This window comes from Lotus japonicus, chromosome 2 (assembly GCF_012489685.1).
Source record: "Lotus japonicus ecotype B-129 chromosome 2, LjGifu_v1.2".
NCBI classification, from domain to species: Eukaryota; Viridiplantae; Streptophyta; class Magnoliopsida; order Fabales; family Fabaceae; genus Lotus; species Lotus japonicus.
The window spans coordinates 45,931,728-45,950,665 of record NC_080042.1 but is presented as its reverse complement, the minus strand read 5'-3'; the positions used below and the strand labels follow the sequence as shown (position 1 = coordinate 45,950,665).

Sequence of the window (18,938 nt, the reverse complement as noted above, 5' to 3'; positions counted from 1 at the left end):
ACGCGATTAACAACAATTAATATACAACATAAGTACATCCCTCGCTGTAACTAAAAGCATCATCACGAGTGTCCTCAAGTGACGGAAAGTAACACCAAGTAACTGAAAGTAGTGCCCGCAGGCAAATAAGTGCAACTCATAGTCAGAGTCATAAGTTTTATAAATAAAGTCCTCCAAGAAAGTAAGTCAGCCCATAACGGCCTCCAAAAACCTCCTACATCCGACAAAGTCCCTGTGATCCTCATGTGAGAGAACCACACAAAAAGCTAATAGTCAGGGACCTACCCTGCCCCAAAATGAGAAATGACAATCAGAGCTATGACAACGACACCCCATATACTACACCCCTAACATCGAACCTCATCCGATCCTGCATGAAGTCTGGGTCCACGTCAAAGGCTCAGTAGTAGTCATTTCGCTCCGGGTCCTCCCCGAACGACGAACCATCACGAATCAGTTGTTGAACGTCTGACAGCAGGCGTACGATCGCCCAAACACAAGTAGACAAACAAAGCAAGCGCAAGGGTCAACTCACCGAGTATAATAGATAATACAAGCAACATGTGAAGAATAGGGGGTATATATATGTTGTATATATACATATAAGTTCTGTATTGCCTACCCTAAGGTATATACATAGCATGTTATCAAATCTCTAATACAATTCAATCATCAACATCTCAACAAATATAGTTCAAGTTCATGATATGTCATGCAACATCAATTCAAAATGTTCTGGAAGAAGTAGGTTGGGCACGATCGAGTCGGTCCTAACACTGGCCTTGTGTCGACCATATCCCTCGGGTATCGCTTACAACCTAGACATAGCCGGATCAGTCCTGACCCTGAAGGTCGACTTTTCCCTCCGTTGTGCCCGACATCAACAGGTCGATCCTGACCGTGTGGTCGATCATATCCCCCGTCGAATGCCCGAGGTAGCCGAAGGCACCTTTGATGAATAAATGCATGAGTGCAATATGGTTAGCCAAACAACGATCGTCCTCACCAGGATACGCGTGTCTAGCTAGAGTATATTGTCTCTACTGTACCCGAAGGTATACTGTACCCGAAGGTATACTGTGGTCATAGACCAAAAGCTTGCTTAATCAGCAAAAGTGTTAGAGTTTATTGGTTCTACTGTACTCAAAGGTATATAGTGGTTCTTGACCAAAAGCTTACTTAACCAGTAAGGTGCTTACCCGCACTAATGTGACTTTCCCGTCATGGCAGATCATCCTCCGGATGTCCGCACTTAGGTTTCTCAACCTCACTAACGCCCAGACCCTTGGCTAAACCCGTCTACAATTCTTTTCCAAAACATAAGTTTTCTTAAAAACAATTCTCTTATTAAGTAAAATGTTCCATCATAAGTTAGTGCATTATGTCGTTAATTCCAAAGACAAGTTCTCATTTCCAAAAGCTTTCAAAATAAAGTTCCCAAAACTAGTATCACCGACCCATTCCCGTTTTCCAAACTCAATTTCATTCCTAAGTCCTTTCCATTAAATTGTCCTCATCAATTAAAAACATTCTAGTATTTAGTAAGTATATTATGAATTTTATTTACAAATCAGTTTATGTTCATTTGATCTAAAACTTCTATAAGTCAAAATTCCCATCAAACCCAAACAATCTCCCGAGAAGATCTCGATCCACTAAAAATAATAAGGGTACAAACCTCGGTTCGTCCCATCAAACATTCTCTCAAAATCTCGTCACTAGTATGGCATAACTCTCTCCCGTTTCCCCACACTCAGATGTATAACAGATACATATATAATTGCACAACAAAGTTAGCACAATCCAACAAATCATATCACATATATCAACACATCCTACAATTTACCATTTAGCAAGTAGCATGTGAATCAATCAACAGTTATAATCAAGCGATAACACATATGTCGGGTGAAGCCCCAGAAATCAGAGACACGCGTCTCAATCAGTTCACTCGGCCGAAGCCTCCAGAAATCACTTTCCAGATCAACTTAATCAATAAGAGCATAAACAATAAATCAAGTCGAATTGATCGATGCCTAAGACAATAGCTAGCAAGGTAAGTTTCCCTCACCTCTAACTCTTCCAGCGTGTTCCAGCAAAGTTCCTTCACACTCTTCTCCTTCTACTCCAAGCAATCCTCCAAATGAACCTTTGAGAAAACAAAGCGAAAATCAATCAAAACAAGTCAATTCGGTCACAACAATACTAACTAGTGATAGACAAAGCTTAAGAAGCTTCAGAGTACATCATCTAGGCACGAATTGACGACATAACCTTTGTTCGCTGAAATGCGCATAACTCGAGCTACAGAACTCGGAATGACACGAAACTAAAGCCATAATTTCGGCGACTCGAAGGGCTACAATTATCTTAGGGCCAACACTGCCCAGATTTAAGTTTCCTCACAGTCCTATTTTCCACAAGTTTCGGCCAGTACTAGAAACAGGGTTTCCCGAACTTTCCCTTCGATCTAATTTAATTCCTAGGAAATCTCACAGTATAACTAGGGTAAAACAAAGCTTGGAAAAATTATCGGGTCAAAAAATGAAATAGGGGTAATTTGGTCAAGGTTTTTAGCTCAGAAATTCAAAGTCGAAATTTTGAAAAATAAATTGGATGAGGTTGTTACTAACGACGTTTATGACAACTAATCCTACTGACGCTAAGCTCAGTCGAGAGTTTTTAATCCAAAGAGCGAAGCTTTGGTCAGGAAATGGGTATTTCCACATAATTGGAGCTTTGCGACGATTCGGGGAGATTCAACGAATAACAACTGGATAATTATGCTCTTGGGATAGTAGAGAAGATTTTTTGACAGAGAAATCAAGTTATTTGGACAGTTTTACAAAAAGCTCATAACTTTGAGCACAGAAAGACATAGAGAAAAGCGATAAAATTTATGATGAGAGGTAAGGAATAACATCAGTACCTCGAGGTCTACGCGTAGCAACGAACATGGAAACGATCAGTTAAGAAACGACGAAAAGCTCTCCTCCCCTCTCCTTCCTCAAGCTCGCAGCCAACAATGGTGAATGGGTAGTTTGATTTTTGGCTATTTACAGGAGATGGAAAACGCGGGAAAAATGAAAAATTCGCGATTCCAATTTTTCCTGTGCGTTCATCTGTGAATTATATGAGAGAATCCGGCGACAGAATTCCAAAACTCGAAACAGGTTTATTGGAATTCAGGTAATCGATCCAATAACGGTATTAGACGATTTATCCCGAAAAGTTACTTTTTGAAGTCGATGTCGGATCAGAAAACTTTCTTCTGAAGAAAGATTAGAAACATCGAAAGAGCCTTCATTGACAGTTTATTTTAAGGTTCTTGAGCTATCAAGAACTCAATTTCGGCCAAATTTCGAGAATTGGAATCGATCGTTCGTACATTCCAGGGTTTCATGTCAGAACACTTGTCATGGAAAAGAATAAGAGAAATTATTATATTCCTTTAAATATTTTTGAATTTCATTTCTAGAGTGCTTTAAGAGCATATTAGCCCTTAACTAACGCTTTCGCCCTAAGGCGGAAGTGAATAAGGCTCGTGCTATAACCTATAGCGACTATAGTACTATTCTTAGTCATATCCTGAACTTTCTCCTCCATTAAGTTATTACAATCGGTGAACACTTGTTCAGGTTTCCTTCACGATACATCAAAACTTAATCGTGAATAGGAAATTAATTAATTTATTCTAAGCTTAAAAATCCGGGTCTCACAGTCGACGCTAAACTTTAGCGGTAAAACTGATCTTTCTTATAGTGTGTACATAGAAGACCTTATGAGGCATCGATTAGAAGGTTGATAACATGATCTTTAGTCCTATAAAGAGGCCAAAATGGGATACTATTAAGAATGACCTCATTATCAATAATTCCCATAAAATATAGTTTTTTATCTCAATGGCATAATTGATCCATGTAGACGACATAACTTAGTGGAATATAGCTTTCGTTATTGTTGTTTCTGTCATATAAAATATGGTTAAATATGTTTTTATCACTGACTTATATTATACACTTAAATCTAAAATGGTTCTTGAAAAAAGTTCATATTTCTTCTACTTTGAAATTTTTTTTTTTGATTTAAATTAGTCCTTATTACGTCATAAAACATATTTAACATATTTTTACCTAGTCATCAGTCCAAGTAACAATCTTAGCCAGCTAGATATAAATATTCACATATAATTTTCACATTAGCTTTTGTCCTTCAAAATTTTCTTCAATCATGGAAAAATATTATTTGTACACATCTGCACATTATAGATACCTTACAACCAAGGGTGAGAAAAAGAGTGGGACAAGTTTTTTTATAAACAGAAGATAAATAATAAATGTAATATTTAATAATGTGATTAGAAAAAAGAGATAAATAGAAAATTAGAAATTTACATTATATGTTCAAGTATCATTATTAACTTTTCATTCTAAATTGATAAATGAATCGCCGGTATTGAGTACTTACCCATCCATGTCATACAACTTGCATTTAGATGAACTAGAGGGAATGTTTATCTTCATTTCGTTGTAGTTCTTTTGGCACTTGCATTCTCTTAGAATCTGTTATATCTATTATCTTGTTTGTATTGGATCGATTGATTCAACCATTGTACTTCTATTCAATAATCTTTTGTTTATAAACAAAATACAACTTGCATTTAGACTACGGATCAGATCTTTGGGGCGATAAATTCTTATAAATTAGACATTACTTCTAATGTCATCCCAGTATGAGTTTGATAATATTCTTTTCTTTTTTTATTGAATCATAGTTTGATAATATTCAGTTTGACTATTTCCTTTGCTGCTATATATGCAGTTTGGGTTTATGACAAGGTGATAAGATTATTAAGTGGCCTGAACTGCAGTATTCAAAGGTCGATGACGTATTTTAATTGAAAGGAGAAAAGTTCAGAATTATTAGAGGGTGAGATTATAAGAGAAATTAGGAGACCGAGAAAGTCAACCGGTCATGGTTTCTATAATATTCTTCCGACCACTTTTCCTCCCGTAGGCCTCTTAGACTTTGCTTAGTTAATGAAGTAAACCAACTAAAAGATTTTGCTCCCATGAGCCTCTTTAAATTACTTTTTTTTTTTAAGTAGGAAAACTAAACCACAAGGCTAAATAGAATCCATGTCCTTCCGAAGAAGAGACAAACCACCAGCATCAGGAGGATCAACTAGCTCCACTACAACTCGGCATGTCAATGAGTATGGGTGAGTATCGATATATAGTATATATCAATCACCCGCTCCGTAGGTCAAAATCTGTACCCGTACTTATTCTATACCTACATGAATATCTATTAAGTGGATTTTTAACAGATTTTGGAATATCCATGGATTATGGATACCCATTTAGATATGTTGGGTGGTTGCCTCCTTAACTGGGCCACACTAACTTATCTTATTTTTAAAAGAAAAAAAAACAGATTCTGTTATTTTTATTTTGATGGGCCAAGCCCAAGTTTGTTTTATTTAAAGGGTTTGGAACCCTTGGTTTTGAGTGAAGCACAACACATTGACGTGAAACAATTCACGTAGTTTTCAAGCACGAAAGCTTTTGTTGAGAAGGGTTTTTGGCTCTGAACCCGTTTTATTTGAAATTTTTCTTCTCTGTTGTTTGGGAAGTTTACCCTTTTGCTGTGGGTTTTTGCTGTGTCCTATTTCCACCTTTTACTGTTGTAGTTTTTCTCTTTTTATTTTGGGGTTTATTTCCACCTTTTTTGGGTGAAGCTTTTGATGTCGTGGGACATTATTTTGTAGCCATTATCTTTCTTATATGTGGATTACTTTGTGATTGTTTACTTCTCATATTGAGAAGGTTTTGCCACGTTAAAATTCTTGTGTCTCTACTTTATTTTTTATTGCCTCGGTGGTTATTTGGATTTACTTTGAAGGTTGTTCAGTTCTCACAAGTGAATATTTTTCCGCTGCGCCACTCAATTCCCAACAAGTGGCATCAGAGCTCTGAGTTCTTTTCGGGGTGATTTACCTTGTGTTGAACAATGGAAACTGAAGGTATGAAAAACGGTAGAAAGGGGGAGGGGGTTTGAATAGCGTTTTTAGAATAAAACTTCCACCTTAAAGATTTTAACAAATCTTTCGAGACACAAGTAAAATGCTTAAGATAAGAGATAAGAAAAGCACACAAGGATTTTATCCTGGTTCACTTGATGAATCACTCAAGCTAGTCCAGTCCACCCGTGAAGGTGATTTCTTCCTTCTTAGAATGAAGGCAATCCACTAATCAGATAATTGTTACAACTGCACTTGAAACCTACAAGTGACTAACAATACACTGACTTAGCTCACACTAAGATTCGCTCTCTTAGTCTTCTCTAGGATCCGATCAACCTTGATCTCCTAAAGGTAAACTAAACAACTGTTTAGGAAATATCGTTTACAAAGAGATTGCTTCTAAAAAGCTTGTAGTAAACACAACGAATTCAATAAAGAAAGAATGCTTAGAAGATTTGAATATAACTTGCGCGTGTGAGATTCTTCCAGTCGCATCTTTCAATCTTCAGCCTCTATAAATACTCCAAGGATTAGGGTTTGAACGTTGCATGAGAATGCTACCGTTGGAGGGCAGATCTGGAATTTCCAGCTTCTGCTATGGCTGAGAATGTTAGGTTAGGTCGTCAGGATAGTACATTTGCTTTTGTACTTTGGATAGTGACTTGACCTTTAACCTAGTAGACTTTGATCAAACGAATGCTTCGTGTTGGAACTTGTGAAACTTGTTGATCAGAGTCAGAGGGAAGCATGGATCCTCTGACCGTTGTATCTTCTGATTCTGAAGCTTTTCTATTGTTCAGATTGAACATAGAGATTGCGAAAGCGTTGCTAGGGTTACTCTTTAAGCACAGTGCTTCTGATTTGTGTGAGATTGTGTCAAGGTCAGAGCCTGTTAAGAGCACACTCAGAAAACACGTTAGAGTACCATAATTGTTCATACTAAACTGTTAACTTGTAATCATCAAAACATAGAGTTGTACTACTAGATCAAAACTTGATCTTACAGAAACCAACAATCCAAGCCGAATGATGTTTTTGAATGGCAATAACTATTCCCTTTGGAAAGAAAGAATGGAAGACCTGCTTTATGTGAAGAACTTCTATCAGCCTGTGTTCCTGAAGGAAAAACTTGCAAATAAAACAGATGAAGCATGTACTCTCTTTCACAGACAAGTGTGTGGCTACATCCGTCAGTGGGTCGATGATAATGTGTTGAACCACATTAGTGGGGAGACAAATGCTGCTTCGTTGTGGAACACGCTTGAGGAGTTGTATGCGAAGAAGACTGAGAACAATAAGATGTTTCTGATCAAGCAGATGATGGCTTTGAAATATCAAGATGGAACTCCAATGGCAGATCATTAGAATAATTTCCAGGGCATTATGAATCAGCTGTCAGCCATGGGAATTAAATTTGATGAAGAAGTTCAGGGTTTATTGCTTCTTGGTTCCTTGCCAGATACATGAGAAATTTTCAGAACCTCATTGTCTAAATCTGCTCCAGATGGTGTCATGTCATTGGACCTTGCTAAGGGAAATATTTTGAATGAAGAGATGAGAAGAAAATCGCAAGATCCTCAATCATCTTCAGAGGGTCTGTTTGCTGTGTCAAGGGGGAGAAGCAAGAATAATAGTTCATACTATGGTGATCAAAGCAGGAGCAATTCCAAATTTAAAACTCTCCAGTGCAACCATTGTGGTAAGAATGGGCATGTTGAGAAGTTTTGTTGGTCTTTGAAAAAGGGAAACAATGCTAGAGGCAAAGAGAAGAACAAAGAAGAAAATCCAGATGAAGACAGGGCTAATGTGACATCTGATGATGACCTTCTTGTTCAAGAACTTTAAGATTTGGTTTAACCCCCACTTAAGGAGTGAGGGGGAGATATGTTAGGTGGTTCCCTCCTTAACTGGGCCACACTAACTTATCTTATTTTTAAAAGAAAAAAAAAAAGATTCTGTTATTTTTATTTTGATGGGCCAAGCCCATGTTTGTTTTATTTAAAGGGTTTGGAACCCTTGGTTTTGAGTGAAGCACAACACATTGACGTGAAACAATTCACGTAGTTTTCAAGCACGACAGCTTTTGTTGAGAAGGGTTTTTGGCTCTGACAGATTTTTCCGGTACATCGTTTGTTCTCCGTTTAGGATGAATTTTTAGTATGTTCTTCGTGTCTGTGAGCTCTTTATATTAACCCGTTTTATTTGTGATTTTTCTTCTCTGTTGTTTGGGAAGTTTACCCTTTTGCTGTGGGTTTTTGTTGTGTCCTATTTCCACCTTTTACTGGTGTAGTTTTTCCCTTTTTATTTTGGGGTTTATTTCCACCTTTTTTGGGTGAAGCTTTTGATGTCGTAGGACATTATTTTGTAGCCATTATCTTTCTTATAGTGGATTACTTTGTGATTGTTTACTTCTCATATTGAGAAGGTTTTTCCACGTTAAAATTCTTGTGTCTCTACTTTATTTTTTATTGCCTCAGTGGTTATTTAGATTTACTTTGAAGGTTGTTCAGTTCTCACAAGTGAATATTTTTCCGCTGCGCCACTCAATTTCAGTTCTCACAACTGTTGGGCCAAAGAAAGACCAAAACAAAGGAGATGGTTTAAAACACGGGGATAAAACTCCACATTGGGCTTTAAAGAGCAAACCATAAGTGGACCATACACCACATCTTTCACTCAAAACCTTAAGGCAATGAGTGTATGGGTCCTCACACTTATAAACCACTCAAACTTATCCTTAGCTTCCAATGTGGGACTTACTCACACTTGAAAATTCCCAACAATCTCCCCCTCAAGTGTGAGTCCATCTCAAACGAAAGTTGGGCTTGTACTCATCCAGAACCTCCGAGGCCATCATTATGGGCTTGTGCTCCTGAGTCACAAGCCCATGGTCAAACAACCATCGGCTCTAATACCACTGTTGGGCCAAAGAAAGACCCAAACAAAGGAGATGGTTTAAAACAGGGGGATAAAACTCACATTGGGCTTTAAAGAGCAAACCATAAGTGGACCAGATACCACATCTTTCACCAAAAACCTTAAGGCAATGGGTGTATGGGTTCTCACACTTATAAACCACTCAAACTTATCCTTAGCTTCCAATGTGGGACTTACTCACACTTGAAAATTCCCAACACGTTTGATATATATGAATTCACACATTTATTTAAATGAGAATAATATTCAAAATTAGACTCACGGTCCATGCATAAAGGCGAATAATTATTTTCTTCTCTTTTTTTTGGGTCTAAGGACTTCTTTTTACCATTACCATTGTACATGTTTACTTGAAGAAGAACCAAAACTCAAGAACCAAGGGCAAACTCACTAGAGATTAAACTCAATATACATATATTGTTGGATAGTATATATATAAATGTAGTATTTTATATATCGGGTGGGTATCCATGGGTATGGATATCTCAATATCCGTACCCGCCCCATCAAGAAATGGATAATGAAAATATCAATTAAATAAATTCATGGATACTCATGGGTGCGGGTAATTTTGTCCATAGCGGGTTTTTATCTGCGGGTATGGGTAATTTGGACATCCCTAACTACAACACATTTCAGACTTGCTAAACAATTTGCAGGTTCATTACCTTCTTGAGGGACATGACAGATATTTACATCTCACCAACGTGAGAGAAGAAGATGGATATCGATTAACCCACTCCCATACTGATGTAAATCATATTTATTATGCCCAAGAGCTCAGACTAACTCAAGGAAATCCACATCGCGATTCACCTTTCTCCAACTATTCTTCTAAAGATATTTCAACCCCAACACTAAAGCTTGAATCTCCGTATAAAGGGAACACCCCCCAACAGCTCCTGCATAGAAGCCTCCAAGCCAAGCCCTTCTTGAATCACGAACAAGGTCCCCTATGCCTATACATTGATTAGCGCTGCTGTATGCTCCATCAACCATCAAGGACACAAATTCGCTCGAAGATGGCTTCCAACAGATACTAGCACGAGGAATCTGGTCCAACAAATACCCTTACCCAAGACATCTACCATAATCAGCCAGTTTGCTTCTGATCGCCTCACACACAAACTGAATTGTCTAACGTTTATCTCCCAACGCAATCTCATTCCACCACTGCGAGAAACAAAGTAGCATGAGAGCCACGAATCTGAGTTTGAACCCAAGTATAGATTGACGTCGAGGTAAAACCAGGCCAAGATAGCGCATTAAAACAAAGCCACACTTTGGGACCATGATGTAAAACAGGGGAGGAAGAAGAAGAAAGTTTTTTGTTATCGTGAATGTTGGAAATATTCATACACAATATTAAGGAAGAAGTATGTAATTATGTAGGTACAAAACCAGACGTTGAGTATGCAAGTCTGATAATGCATTGGAGTAGTATTGCTAGATACATTGGAGCAGTAGTGGAGCATTTTTGCTAGATATATTGATCCTCCATTAGTGAATGATCCTCCATTAGTGCTTTTTCTTTTAGCCTTTAAAAAATAATGGAAGAGGATGGTGGTGGAAGTAGGAATATTAAGGAGATTAATTTTTTGGGTTTTTAATTTCTTGAAATACATGAGTTACATTGTAGAGGAAGAAGATGGAGGGGGAAGAGGAAGAAGATGATGGTGGAGGAGGAAGAGGGGGGACTATAATATGATTTAAAAAATTTCAGGGACTAAAACTGATGTGAAAAAAGTACACGTGGTCGCCCTCAGCTGACTATGCTCGTCAATGGACTAATGACGGGTCAAAATTGATGACATGTAATTTTCCAGGGACCCAATTTGATTCCTCTTACAAAATCATGGACCTCGAGCATATTTAAGCCACGAATATATATATTAGGGTTTCTATACAGGGTGATTTAACAATGGACCAATGATATCATTTGTAAAAAAAAAAACGAAGAAAAAAGTATGCTCTTTAGTGCGTAGGTTGACTATTGTGAATGATATCAATTGTCACGTCCTTATCTTCAGTGTGCTAAAATTGTTCGTTTTAAATAAAGGGGATCAAAATTGCACAAGAGGTATAGATCAGGGACGAAAAGTGGAATTAAGCCAAAAAAAATTATGAATTCATTAGCCACTTATATTAAATTCTGATGGTTCACATATGATTGAGTTAAATGACACCTGACAATCAAAATACCACAATAAATAAAGGTCAAACTAGTATCCTTGTACATAACAACATGTCAAGGCATAATTATTTGTTTCAAGAATAATCTCGGCGCCAAGCGACATTATCATGAAATCTCACTGCAGTGAGATTTTGCTCTTTGGTCTCTTTGCTTCCATTGTCGGCTGCAAGATTGGTGGACTCCAGGATATGGGAACCAAAACGTTCATTCTCTGACTCCATGACGAAGTAGGGGCATCACCGGAACGTTGACTGCGTGGCGTAGTAGGGGCTTCACCCTGAACTAGAGCTAGAACTACCTCTACCATGATGAGATCTCCTATGCCTTGATGAGATCACCACCTCTTCCGATATGCAACTTCAACTTCTTAAGTATGATAAATTAGTAAGCTTTTCAAATGTGAATGAGGAGATGAAGCTTCCACAGAGAGAGAGAGAGAGAGAGAGAGAGAGAGAGAGAGAGAGAGAGAGAGAGAGAGAGAGAGAAAGAGAGAGAGAGAGAGAGAGAGAGAGAGAGAGAGAGAGAGAGAGAGAAAGAAGGTGGACATCGTTGATGATGAAGACGATGAAGACAATGAAAGAGAAGGGATCTTCGTGTGTAGGTTGTTGCGACAAAAGGGGAGAAGAGACATGGTGGTGGCGGTTGGATGGTGGTGGCTTGAGTTTTCTAATTTTCCTAAGTGGGAAGGTGAGAAAGGTAGAGAGATTAAGAGAGTGCGACTATGGTTGGAGATGTTGAGAGTGATTGAGATACTGGAGAGTATGGCTAGGGTTGGGGATTTAAGCCTAGTGCTCGCGCAAGTGGGTCCGGGCCGCTGGAGTCTCATTTTTTTTCAAAGATCTACTTAGGTCAAACAAAAAAAGATCGGACTAAACCACCAAAAACTGAATTTCGTCACTCGGATGAACTGTGGTATAAATCGACCCGTCCGGTTCAGCCCAAAAACCCCAATTTTTACGGGTTTGAGTCGGACCGGGTATTTTTGGATATGTTTGATGAAGAGCACTGTAGATTTCAAATTATGTAACTCAAATTATGAGAAGTGAAAACCGTAAAATTCACATTCCATGGTATTGATGGTAAAATTAGAATTCTTCCTTTCCATCAATTTTTTTCCTAACTCATATTCACTGTTTTTATTCGTACCTTTTCAATTTGATCAATTCCTGTTATATTAACCGATTTACTCTTAGATTATTTCCCATATGTGTAACCAATTACTAGTTTTTTTTTTGTCTCGACTTCAGACTTCTAACTGCATTTTAGTTTGCATCATCAGTGTACCAAATAAATTTGCTACTACACTGCATGAAAATACAAATATTATTATTAAACAATGGTTAGCGTCATTTGAATTCAATTAAACACTTTTTGGACACCCCCAATTTTACTTGTTTTGAGCTGTTTGATTTGATGTGCTCTGGTAGATAGTGAACGTGCTAATTTATACTTATATAATAGTATGGCGGCATTCTTTGTTGTCTGTTAGGAAGGTCCTTTCTTTTGGTTGTTGTCATGGAATCTAACCTTAACTAAACTCATCTTACACGTCTACAGCAATGAGAGATAAAAAGGTGTATTGGTAGCGTCATCACAACTTGGTCACGTATGCAGTGGGACCAACAGCATGCCAGCATTCTCCATATGGCTTTTAACAATAATGCCCAAAATTTCCCTACCACTAAAATCTCTGTTATCATAATCATCCTAGTCAAGTTTTATCATTATCCTCATCAGTTTTTAACCCAGAGGTGTCTCAAGGGAGGGTTTAGGCTGGCATTATGACTTATGAGAATATAATTCATTCACTCATATGTTGAAGATCAAGCGTGTAGATTAATTGTCGTGAGATTGTAATAGTTTGAACAAATGCCTCAGAGTTGAGTTTATATAAATGTATCTGCGTTAAATTTTTGCTAATGAAAGTTTTGTAATTTATAGTGATCCTACTCGATTCAAACATCATTATCTCATTAGATAGTACATGTGAGTTCAGTTGGCAACACAGATTAAGTGTGTGGAAAGAGTTTTCAGGTTCGATCCCCACACAATACACTTTTGGGGAGGGATGATGAGCCTTAATTGTGATTAAATCTCGAATCTGACGACATCCAAAGGGTAACCGGGTAGCGGATGTTTATACAAAAAAGATGGTAAATGTGATTTTTTTTAAAAAAAAAAACTCGGCCCCTTCAAAAAGCTTAATTTTGTCTTGCAATTTTTTTGCTATGGTGTCCATATCTTGTTGGATTTTAATACATTCACATTTATTCTTCTTTTCTTCCTTTTTTTCACCACATCAAGTATTACTACAAAAAATCGCTAATTAGCGTCGGCCCAAAGCCGAGACTAACGTTGAAAAATTTGACGCTACATCCAATTTAACATTGAATTGGAGTTAACGTTGTGACTCAGATTAAATGGCTTGAAGCTACCATTTAAGTGACGACTTTTGCAAACGACGCTACATTAGTGCCGAAAGATTTGACACTAGTCATTGGCACGAAAGACTGACAATGGTGATTTAATACTAACATCGATTGATTTGGCCGATACTGATGTTGATTCTTACAATGGATGAATCAGGAGTGTCAATCCATCCACAAATGCATAAAATTCTGACATGAGAGGTACTGTTAAGAATGTCCAATGTTCAACTCCTCAAGTATTCTCAAGAAACTAACAAAAAAAACCCAACTCACCATCTAAATTAGTATTGTCTAATTCCACAATTTCTACACATAATATCAATATAATTTATATGTACGCATCCAAACTTATTTGTGGGAGTATTAGCGACGGACATACCGACACAAACTCATTGGCATATAAAATTGGTCAGATCAAATTCAAATTAATGTCCTTTTAGACTCACACTAATTTGATCAATGACATTGGCGTCTTCCTTTACCAATGCTAATAGATGACGAACTGACACTGATTTAACGAGTGAATTGACATTGGCCAAGACCGATGCTAATGAACGGTTAGCTCATGCTAATTAGCATTGATTGTGCCAACACTACATTTAAGTGGAACACAGTCAAAATTTAACATTTAATTTTAACTAAACTAGCGCTAAAGACCAAGTACTAGCATTTGTCGCGGAAGCTTTTCGAACCGGTTATTCGGATCCAGGCATTGTGGAAACTCTAATTGTCCTTATCCCTAAGGTAGATGCACCCGTTAGATTCAAGGATTTTTGACCAATTAGCCTTTGCACCGTCATCTATAAGGTGTTGACTAATGTTCTTGTGGGGTGGCTCCGACCTTTCTTGGGGGGCCTAATTTGTCCTCCCCAAGAGAGCTTTATCCCAAGCAGAGTTCCGTAGATAATATTTTAGTGGCTCAGGAGGCACTACACTTCATGAAGAAAACAAAGCAAAGGAAATGTGTCTTAGCTATGAAAATTGATCTGGAAAAGGAATATGATAATGTTAATTGAGATTTCTTTTGCCTTCCACTTAAGCATTTAGTTTTCCTAGAATAATTGTTCGCTTTATAATGTGGTGTGTAACCAACTCTAGTTTGAGTATCCTTTGGAATGGTAGCCGTCTCCAAAATCTGTGGGCTACGCCAAGGTGATCCTATGTCCTTATACCTTTTCTTATTGTGTATGGAAGCTTTCCCTTCACGTTCTGGATTTGGTGGAGGTGGGTAGATGGAAGCCTGTTCATTTGACCTGTAATAGTCCAAGGATGTCCCACTTGCTTTTTGCGAATGATATTCTTCTTTTTGCCAATGCTAGTTCTGCTCGGGTCCGTGTTATTTGAGAATCTTTGAGTAACTTTTCAGTGGCTTCAGGATTAAGGGTTAACTTGGACAAGTCGCGTATGTTTTGTTCGGGAAAGGTTTCTAGACAACGGAGGAAGAAGTTCACTGCTATTTCTTTGATCTAGAGCACGCCTGATTTAGGTAAATACTTGGGTGTGAAACTTGGGTACAGTGCGGCCAAGAGAGAGTATTTCCCTTTAGTTTGGGAGAAGATTGACCTTCAATTATCTTATTGGAAGATGAACTTGCTAAATAGAGGGAAGTTATGTCTAATTAATTCTGTGCTGAGCTCCCTTCTTGTTCATGATATGCAAGTAGCATGGCTCTGGTGCTTCCTCTGGAGCTCTGGTGCTGATCGGAAAGGTTGGCATTTAGTCAACTGGGCCAAAGTCACAGAAGTAAGGAATGCTGGTGGGCTTGGAATCCGGGATGCGAGTAAGGCAAACACGACTCTGCTAGGTAAGTTAGTGTGGAAGATGGTGAATGAACCTCTCTACCTTTGGGTTCCTCTTTTTTTGAGTATTTACTTGAGAGTTGTCCCGTTCTTGGATTATAAACTTTTTGGCAACGTTTCATATTTCTGGAGGAGTATTATTTGCGCCCGAGACTGTTTGAGACCATGTTTGTCATTTTAGCTACAGATGGGAAATTCATTGTTGTGGTATGATAACTGGTTGGGTATTGGAGCGATGTGCCACTACGTGCCTTATGTACATATTGGTGATAAAACTCTGCAAGTGAGGGACATCTGGATGGGTGGCTGGAGTTTAAATTATCATTATACAAATGTCCCAAGGTAGATCAGCGATGTGTTGGAAGCAGCACCTGGCCCTTCTGGGCAGCTTTTGTGGATGTGTGGTGATGGAACCAAGAGCCCGATGGCCATTGTACTACTGGATCAGTGTATTCCTAGTTGAACAAGAGTGATGGTAATGGTGATATTGATCAGATTTGGTTCCAATTGTGGCGTACGGAGATTTTAGAAAAAGAGAAGTTCATGGGATGACTTGTGCTTCATAGGGCTCTTCCTATTAATGCTCATAGGCTTGCTTGCTCCCTCACCACTACATCTGCCTGCACTAGGTGCTCTTCCCACGTGGAAGATACTCTCCACTGCCTTAGGGATTGCCCTCACTCGAAGGAAGTCTGGAATAGACTTGGTTATGGGGCTTTCACGAGCTTTTTCTCCCAGGATCCTTGGGGCGTGGATGTCATCTATCTTGCAACATAAAGATGTTATACAATGCCTTCTTACCTGTTGGTGGATTTGGCGCCGGAGAAACCATATGATTCTAGATATCGAGGTTTGGCAAATTGAAGCTATTATGCGTATTATTGTTGCGGATTCCACCTGCTTCATGGCAGAAGTGTACTCTGGAACTTTTCGTGCCTCTTCTTGGCATTCTCCTGAGGTGGGGTTTGATTAAATTAAACGTGATGGAAGTTGCAACCGTGGATCGTCTAGTATCGTGTGCGGAGGTGTCTTTAGGGACCATCTTAGGCGGTGGCTACATGGTTTTTCAAGCTATGAAGGACGTGGTGATGCATATCTGGCAGAATTGAAGCGGGTTGCTATAGGCCTTCATTTGGCGTGGTACTATGGGCACAGGCGGATTGTCTGCAAATTCGATTGATTGAGTGTGGTCCAGAGTCTATCTACGAACAAGACTGTGAATCTTCATTCGTGCACTGCTCTCCTCACTAAGATTAGGTGTCTTCTTATGAATGATTGGGTGGTGGCTGTGTTGCACGGGTACGGGTACGATACCCGGTACGGGTACGGTATTGGGTACGCGGTACGCGATTTTTGAAAAAACAGGGATACGGGTACGTTAGATATATGTATATTTTTTAAATATAATATATAATAAAATATACATAATATTTAAATATAAATAAATTATGATAAAAAAAAAGGCAAAACGTCGTCGTTTTGAGTCAGGAAAAAAAAAAGGCAAAACGTCGTCGTTTTGAGCCCGGAACCATTTTTTTTTTTGGAATGGGTACGTACCCACAGCGTATGCGTACCGAGTACGTACCCGGTACGGGTACGCGGCCAAAACAGCCGTACCCATGCATCACAGGGTGGTGGTGGGCCAACATGTGGTGTGGAAAATAATAGAGTGGCAGATCACCTTGCAAAGCTTGGTTTGAGGGAAAGGTGAACATATGACTACTTGGGATGCCTCCCCAGCTGATGTTCTCTACTTGCTGGAGCCTGGCTAATTTTTGCTTGCTTTTCCTTGTTTCTTTCGTGTCTTGTGTTTTAATTTCGTAATCTACCAAAAAATGCCAAGTACTAGCGTTTGTGGCAGGGGTCGATACTTATTCTTATACTAAAATAGACCTTTCATGTCTTCTTTCTTCTATTTTTGTTTCTCTGTGGGAGAAATTGTGGAACAAATTATTTTCCAATATCTATCTATTTCTCAAAAGAAACAATACCAATAACAGATTTAGAATTTAACACCTCATAAATTTTTTATTTTTTTTTCGACGGAACACCTCAATAAAATTAAACCAATTTCTCAATTGTTATTTGAAAGATAACGCAACCAGAACTTTGAATACAATGTATATGTTGACTGACAAAATTTAAAATATTGCTACCCCACAAAATAATTTACAGATCACGTTTCTCTGCTTAGAGACAACTATTTTTTTCCCTTTCATCCAAAAACTAACAAATAAAAGAAGAAAAAAAGGAAAATCCAAATGAACCATAATTCTTCTTGCTCTGATTTATTTTCTTTCAAACAACAAGACTTTAACAGATAACACAGCCACTAGGATCCTCTTCCACAGTTCTGTAATAGTAGTATGGATTTGGCTGTCTCATCTGACTATAATAGTTTTCATAGGCTCTCATCATTTCAGCCATTTCTTCCTTTGGATCCTTTTTCTTTTCTTCTGGCTTCTTTTCATCTTTCTTTTCTTCCTTCTTCTCCTCTTTGGCAGGTCCAACTGAAAGAATTTCAGCATGACACAGTTTTCTCAACTTTTCCACTACTTCAACAGGGTCGATGTCTCCAATTAAGGTCATTTTCTGGTCCTTCATGTCCACTGAGACTGACTCAACCCCTGAAAAAGAAAACCCCGAATCATTTAGTATTGAATTTCCTAAGCATCAAAATGAAAAATTTACATGGGTCTGAAATTGATGATTAGATATTAAAATTCCATACCTGAAAGGCCAGAGACTGCTTTCATAGCTTTTTTCTTAATTTTGTCATCATAAAGTTCTACCTTCAACACTACTTTCTGTTACAGAACAAAATCAAAGAGCTTTTAGTACCCTACAATCATTATCCCTTTTAAGAAAGAAAATAACAATTCTGGGCAATTTTTGTGCAATTGGTTCTGAAGTCAAAATTAACTATAAGAAAAACATACAAGAGTAACTTCTAGATGTGAGAATTGATTATTACAAAATAGAAGTTGATGCAAACATATTATTTATCAAACTCCAGTTGAATATTTAAGAAAGTAAATAAATAAAAGCTCTGGCTGTAATCTTGACACAAAAATTGCATCTCAGTTCTCAAATTTCAGGTATCAAAAAGTAGTTAAAGAGAAACATATCATAGTTGATAAGTCAAGCAAGGAAACAGAGCAAAATTGAGAAACTTTCAGGAAGGGGTTGAATGAATTTGTATTCTTTATCCAATTCTTAAGGAGAGGAACCTTGAGAGGGCACAAATTCTTACCTTCATATTGATTTGAAGCTGGGTAAGGTTACTACTTGCTAAGGAAGGCCAATAGAAGAAGTTGAGAGATTATGAGAGAGTTTGAGGTAGAAAGAGAGAGGGGGGGAGGAGATGGTTCTAGTTTAAGTGTTGAGCTACGAAACTAGAAGCTCGCCCAAGGTTTTATAATATCTCCCAAGGTTGAATAATATGCAATGACATGCTAGAATAAAGACAAAGTCAATTGAAATCAAGACCCAATTTGTGATCTTTGCTTTGGTCACTTGGTCAGCATAATTACACCGCACCGTGTGTTGGGACT

At 38.1% G+C, this 18,938-nt stretch overlaps 1 protein-coding gene across 1 annotated transcript; it reads right to left on the bottom strand.

Moving 5' to 3' along the window:
- Positions 1-17,440: 17,440 nt before the first annotated feature.
- Positions 17,441-18,797, bottom strand: LOC130738115 (heavy metal-associated isoprenylated plant protein 39-like). The gene is made up of 3 exons (XM_057590020.1): positions 18,638-18,797; positions 18,116-18,191; positions 17,441-18,011 (listed from the first exon to the last, which is right to left on the bottom strand). The coding sequence occupies exons 1-3, from the start codon at positions 18,641-18,643 to the stop codon at positions 17,698-17,700; spliced, it is 396 nt and encodes a 131-aa protein (XP_057446003.1). The 5' UTR covers positions 18,644-18,797; the 3' UTR covers positions 17,441-17,697.
- Positions 18,798-18,938: the final 141 nt, after the last annotated feature.